The sequence below is a fragment of the Lottia gigantea genome (assembly GCF_000327385.1).
Source record: "Lottia gigantea unplaced genomic scaffold LOTGIsca_18, whole genome shotgun sequence".
NCBI lineage: Eukaryota > Metazoa > Mollusca > Gastropoda > Lottiidae > Lottia > Lottia gigantea.
The window spans coordinates 2,981,878-2,989,077 of NW_008708301.1; the positions used below are offsets into that span (position 1 = coordinate 2,981,878).

Genomic DNA, 7,200 nt, shown 5'->3' on the forward strand with positions numbered 1-7,200 from the left:
AAACAATTAGAACTATATGTCGTAATGCGTCTTACGGTTGGATTTATCATCATGTTTCAACATGTTCGTGCGATCAATGTATAGTGAAAAGGGAACGTAACTTCCTTTCTCCTAGGCAACTGGGTCTCTTAGACTCTGATGTCATAGAGGGCTTACTTCTCCCTTTAAAATAAGACCTTTCACGGGGGTTGGGGCGTGAATCAATGGCCGACCCACATAAACACGCCAGTCGATAAATACACAATACAATGACATATTAAAAATTTATTCACTTAAAATATCAACAGTGAGTTCAAGAGAACCCATTTGTTGTAATAAATCAGAGAGGTCATTTCTAGTGTAATGGGGGAACATAACTTGAAGCCTATTTATATCCTCATTTACAGAATCATTTGCATAGTTTTGAGTTACCGGGGAAGAACCTTTAGCCTCCGAACTGCTTTTTGGTACTGGCATATCTCTTCTGGAAACTTCTGTATCTGAAAAAGATTCCATTAGTTAAAAATTCCTTGCAAGGGTTGTTTGTAATAAGTATCCATATATATTCACATGTTCTGTGCGTGTGTCCATTATTTACAAAACAAACCAGAATTAGTATTATATAATAGACTGCTGACGGGTCGGTTTGAAATGATGTGACATCATGCATATTTATTACCTTAGAGAATCACAGTATGAAATTTCTAAAATTTCAGATGTGTTGTAGAAGTGATGACATGGGCGAAGGTCTATTGTTAAAATGTGCAATAAATCAAACAAATAATTCAGATTTGTCTAAATAAACGTAATATGTTGGTACAGTAACTCAAACCATACTTAAAACTTTTACCTTGATTGTTTTGGGGGGCAGTAGGCTTAGGTTTATTTGCTTCCAAACGATCTAAAAATGCTGCATTTTTTCTGAAATGTGAAATAAAATGTATTGTAAAAACTTTGCCTCTTTACGTCAACATAACTGAAGAAGTAGTGTATTGTTTAATGCTTGCATTCAATATCTTAATTTTTAAGATTTTTTAGTGGGAGAGTTTGCCCAAGGATCCCCTAGTATGGCCTGCGCCTTTGACACTCGCTTCATTTTCCTGAATTGTTTTTTGGCAGGCACCTCCCTCCTCCGTCGACAAAAAAAAGGTTCTACACTTTTCAATGGACATTATCCCTTTCAGGATTGTCTTAACATATAAGTATAGTAGTCATACACAATCATAGAAATAAAGAACGATAATAGATATGTTATATGTAGATATATTGGTTATTAATTATTAATAGCTTCCACAATAGTAACACACCTTCTCATTTCATCTCTATGTCTACCTTCTTCTTTCTTCCGTTTCTCTTCATTGAGCTCTGACTAGAATATATAAGATACATAACAGAATAGAAACACTGAACTCTGACTAGAATATATAAGATACATAACAGAAATAGATATAACACATCAAGGATTGGCTCTCTGCAAGGGTTGCTACAATCTATCCACAGGGGTTCAGACAGTCTATCTACAGATGTTCAGACAGTGTATCTATTTGGACCCAAGTCAGTATATCCACAGGAGATCAGAGAGATCCACAAGGAATTGGGCAGACAAGTGTATCTACAGAGGACTGGTTTAGACATGCTTATCTAGAGGGGTTCAGACTGTTTTATATACAGAAGTTCAGACAGTCTATCTACAGAGGATTCAGACAGTCATATATATAACTACCAAGGTTCGGGCGGTTTTATTTACAGTGGTTCAGACAGTCTTCTCTGGAGAAAATCAAACTGTCTATCTACAGGGGTTCAGACGGTTCAGACAGTCTTTTCTAGGAGGGTTCAAACTATAAGTGGATCAGACAATCTATTTCAGTTGTTCAGACAGTCTACAGGAGATCAGAGTATCTATCTAAAACGGCTCAGTCTGTCTACAGGAGATCAGACTGTCTATCTAAAACGGCTCAGTCTGTCTACAGGAGATCAGACTGTCTATCTAAAACGGCTCAGTCTGTCTACAGGAGATCAGACTGTCTATCTAAAACGGCTCAGTCTGTTTACAGGAGATCAGACTGTCTATCTAGAGGGGATCAGAGACTACCCAACAACTACCTAGTTTGCGATATCTGCATCCGCTGGAAGCGAATGTTAACTTGTTATCTACCAACCAACCTGTCTATCTACAGGGTCAAATAGACTATATACACTCTACACCGGTTAACACTGCCTATCTACATAGATTCAGATAGTCTGTCTACAGGCTTTGGACAGTCTATCAGAGGATCAAACAGTCTATCTACAGTGGCTCAGACTGTCTAGTTCAAACTGTATCTTACAGGGGTTCAGACATTCTATCCACAGGGGTTCAGATCGTCCATCTAAAGGGGTCCAGACTGTCCATCTAAAGAGGCTCAGACTGTCTATCTAAAGAGGTCCAGACTGTCTTTCTAAAGGGGTTCAGACTGTCTATCTAAAGGGGTTCACACATCTAACTAAAGAGGTCCAGACTGTCAATCTAAAGAGGTCCAGACTGTCAATCTAAAGAGGTCCAGACTGTCTATCTAAAGGGGTTCAGACTGTCTATCTAAAGGGGTTCACACATCTAACTAAAGAGGTCCAGACTGTCTATCTAAAGCGGTTTAGACTGTCTATCTATAGGGGTTTTAAGTAAAATGCTAAGAAATTTGAGAATAGCAGTCAATCTACAGGGGTTTAGAACACTTTGATGATTTACAGCTGAATCTCCACAGTTTACAAATAATCCATAACCACTGACTGATAGAAATCAACCTACATCAACTCAATTATTGCTTCATAATGAGAAAATTAATAATGAGTCAGACCAGTGTAGATTATTATTTACACTAGTTTTAGTAATTAATAGAGACCTAGATTATTACTAACAATAAACAGTTGGTGTTCTATCAATAAATTATAGACTTATAAATACAAACAATACATCAAATAATATTTTTCTTTCAAATATTAACTTTTCTAAACATCAAAGACTTATTGTCCACATTGGTGTTTTCAAAATGTTTTCTGCTCACCTGGATACCTGCTGTTTCTTTTATCAGACAGTTATTTTCTAACAAGTATGAATAATTTTAAGAAATTGGATTGGATAATGAGAGAATGTTGTCATAATAAAATTCACTATTCAACTATCAACAATTTACCAAATTTAGTAATTGACACGAGACTTTTACATTATGGCAGCACTGATCTGAGTGACGAAAAAAAAAACCTTATCATAGACACTATTCATACATTCTTTTTTCAGACCAAGCGTTTCAAGTTATTAACATGATGATTCTGGCTTCGAAATTTACGACACTTAGCTTGGCCGTGGGCCATGATCTAGATCCGAAAGTTGGAGAGTGCTGTTAGGGGGGATCTATCTATCTATGTGTTTATCATATCTGTCTATCTATCCATCTGTCCATCCTATCTATCCATCTGTCCATCCTATCTATCCATTTGTCTATCCTATCTATCCATCTGTCCATCCTATCTATCCATTTGTCTGTCTGTCTGTCTGTCTGTCTGTCTATCTATCTGTCTATCTATCTATCTATCTATCTATCTATCTATCTATCTATCTATCTATCTATCTATCTATCTATCTATCTATCTATCTATCTATCTATCTATCTATCTATCTATCTATCCATCCATCCATCCATCTATCTATCTATCTATCTATCCATCCATCCATCCATCCATCCATCCATCCATCCATCTGTCTATCTTATCTTATCTTATTGTATTAATAAAAAAATAATAAAATTCACTATTTTCAAACAAAATAAATTTAAAGCTAGAGTTTTATGATTAAAATATTTATACAAAGTGGAGGACCATGGCCACTTCATAATAATTGATTGTCATTTGATGAAAATTTCTTTTTTTTGTAAACAAAAGTTTATTCATAAGTGAAATCCTTAAACCACACTTAACAGTGTCTCCAAGTTTCAATGGCTTGCATCATTGGCAATTGGGCAATAAGTAACATACATTAACATCTTATCACCCCATGATACAAGGGATAAAGAACTTGAAGAAAAATAATTCAAAAACAAACCTGTCTTCTAGCAGCCATTTTTCTTTCCCTGTACACCATTTCTTCATTTTCTTTCTCTGCTGCTCTATAACTCTCTCGCTTAGTCTACAAATATCATAATTATACATAGAAATTAGTGTTAAGATGAAATTAGACTAATGTTATTTCTGAATATATATTTGTTTCTATGGGAGCCTGTATGATTCGGTAAGTTAGACATTTGCTCGTTAACCTAAAGGTCTGAGGTTTAATTCTGACATCAAGTTGAGATAATACCTTGGGATGTGTATACCAGGTACTCCCTGTTAATGATGCAGACTGAAGAAGCTGACATCAAACACCAGTTTTACATTCCAATTGGACAATAAACCCCCCTTGTGAACAAGTTGTTGTTGATGCCTTGACAGCATTTAACACAATAGATTAGTGACAGTGTCATGACGAAATTCTCCCCATTGGCTGACATTGTACATTATGTTACCAGTCTTCATACGTCGATCAGAATAGTGGGATCCTTTCCATTTCTGATTAATATTATGGACGATTCAAGGTTTCTAAATTTTCGACTAGCTATTCAATTTTTCTTCAACAAAAATACAATACCGGGACCAATATAATGATAGTTGAGGAAATCAATACAAATAAAGAGAGATAATGCTTGGAACATAAATACTCTCAATCGATATTACTTGTAAACTCTTGAGACTGATCAGCATTGTTCACTGTTGGGTTAACAACTTTCTCTTTACTCTCAGATACTCTTAACCTACCTCCCCGCTCAAAAACATGATATTTTATAACTAGTGGCTTGAGATAGTCTGAGAGAAATATACCATTTCATGGATTATAAAACACAAAACAAACATATTTAGCAACAAATACATCCTTAAAGCTTATTCCATCATAATGATATTCAAATGAATATCTTTTCAAATTCTAGCACAACAAATGCTGCTGTTGGAAGTCTGTAAAATTAATATTTTCTTACCCTACTATTATAAGAAGCTTTAGAATGTTGAATAGCAGCTTTCCTTCTGGCTTCCTCTTCAGAAATAAGACCTCCACCTTATTCAAAAATATTAGAATAAGTTTTATAGGATAAATACATAAAAATACAGAAAATATCTTTCCCTTCTCGCGACATAGACATTATTGACCTGCAAGGTATATGTAAGTAATTTCTGTTTTTTGGTAAGAAATATTGTCACCTGCTGTTCCTACGTAAGATACATGTTGTATTCTCTGTTCTTCTTTGTGCCTTTCATATTCTTCTAGATTCTTCGTAGCTTCTATAATCAAAAACAATAGAGTCTTGGAAGTCTTTTTTACTGAACCAATATACACTTCAACAGTTCAAATTAAATTGTCATAAATATAAAATATAATAGTAGGGCATTATTAAGGTTGATAATAGGGCTGGGAAATATACCAGTATCAGGATAAATACCAGTATAGGAATTTATATTGTTAATAATATCGCCCAGCCCTAGTTGATAAAAATATATTAAGGTTAGCTATTTGTTTAAACTTACGCTCAGTTATTGCTCTTCGTTTCTTCTCATTCGGTGACACCATAGTAAAACCTGATGTACTGAAATATAAGTCATAGCCTACATTAATAATAGCTCATAAACAATTATTTGTAGATGACTGATATCTGTAGGACATATTATTAAACTTATACTGTGTTTGGTCTAGTATTTTCAATAACTATCTGAAATTCTGTAGGCTATTTTGTAAGGTAGCATTGACCTGTGATGTGTGTATAACTGTTTGAATGAAAGACGAGGAACAGAGAAACACTTGGCAAAAAGCTAATTGTCGAAGAAAAAACATATATGAAGAATCAAATCAATTTAAGAAGATTTGGTATTTACTGTGTAGTTCTGTCTTGATTGGTTTCGCTGCCATTGGGCCTGTTAGTTGAACCCTCTGGCTGTTGATCAGCCTGATAACTTTGACTATTAACTCTCATACGAGCGTCTCTAGGCCTACTGAAAGACATATCATTATCATTGTCATACATGGTGGCACCACGTCCCCTTCCACCACCTCCTCTAGCAGTTGTGGACCCTCTGTTTCTTGCTGTTCCTCTGGATGAATTATTAAAGCGGTTTGGAGTTGATTGACCTACACCTGGAATTTTACTCGATGTCTGTTTTTCTCCTCTATTTATGATTGACCCTCTAACAGAATTAGACGAGTTTGTCCCTCGTCCTCTACCACGACTAGTAGTCGATGCTTTCGAAGTAAATGCCTTACTCATTATGTTTTTTCCAACTTTCTGTTTCACAGCTAAAAATAATCCATTAATTTGACTTTTTTGACGGGGGATTCCCTGGTAAATATAAACAAACAACAGCGCCATCTAGTCAGCTCCCTAAAATTGTGTAGTAAGACCGATCACAGTTACATTTCTATTTCAAAATAATGAAAAAGTTTTGAAGCCATATGATTGTTCATAAAAGAATAAGTTATTGATTAAATATGAGAGGTTTTGAATCTTAATCCATTATATTAGTCTAATTCATAATAATATTTGACTTACATTAATGAAGAGTCCCTGTGATTAAATAATCAAGACCAACATAAGGGAATCCCCAACGTGTGAATGAATGAAAATATGAACTTTGTACCCTGTTAATACAATCGTTGAAGGTGACAGGCATACTTTGGGTCCCAAGTCCATCCCCATCCATGTGGACCATCGGACGAATGAGTGTTGAAGCCACCCGAAGATTAAAACAGTTGCAGAGAGTTCTGAAGAATGGTGTGCGAGGCATTGAAGGGTCGACAACTGCAACTCGGCTTCAAATTCGACTGAACAGCTCTGAATCAGGGGGTACGTTGATCAATATTATCATTGGCAATAAATATCTCCGATTAGATATTGTGATCAAGATAATTATCAGAATTAGGGGTTCTATGCACAGTTTGTTAAAATAATGACCAAAAAAAACTTATTAGAGCTTGTCACAAGGCAAGATAGATGCATATAAGACTGGATGATGAATTGATATTAAACAGATTATGACCATGATCAGGGACAAGTGATATTTCCTACACTAGATCATAAAACATTTTACAATTTTTTAAAATTAGCTAGGGTATTGCTTAAAGCTATTATCTTCTAATGATACACAGAAATCAATCAACCTTATGGCTGG

The 7,200-nt window shown here is 35.2% G+C and overlaps 1 protein-coding gene across 1 annotated transcript; it reads right to left on the reverse strand.

Annotated features, from left to right (window-relative positions):
* Positions 1-250: 250 nt before the first annotated feature.
* Positions 251-6,771, reverse strand: LOTGIDRAFT_231280 (hypothetical protein). Its single transcript, XM_009052337.1, has 10 exons — positions 6,582-6,771; positions 5,911-6,413; positions 5,566-5,624; positions 5,463-5,519; positions 5,242-5,322; positions 5,022-5,098; positions 4,055-4,138; positions 1,287-1,348; positions 830-900; positions 251-479 (listed from the first exon to the last, which is right to left on the reverse strand). The coding sequence occupies exons 2-10, from the start codon at positions 6,399-6,401 to the stop codon at positions 265-267; spliced, it is 1,197 nt and encodes a 398-aa protein (XP_009050585.1). The 5' UTR covers positions 6,402-6,413; positions 6,582-6,771; the 3' UTR covers positions 251-264.
* Between the last annotated feature and the right edge of the window lie 429 nt (positions 6,772-7,200).

Coding starts and splice junctions, on each gene's coding strand:
- LOTGIDRAFT_231280 (XM_009052337.1), bottom strand. CDS start 6,401: ATGGCGCTGTTGTTTGTTTATATTTACCAGGGAATCCCCCGTCAAAAA. Junction 5,099..5,241: donor ATCTTACGTAGGAACAGCAG/GTGACAATATTT, acceptor TTTTTGAATAAG/GTGGAGGTCTTATTTCTGAA. Junction 901..1,286: donor CATAGAGATGAAATGAGAAG/GTGTGTTACTAT, acceptor TTCACATTTCAG/AAAAAATGCAGCATTTTTAG.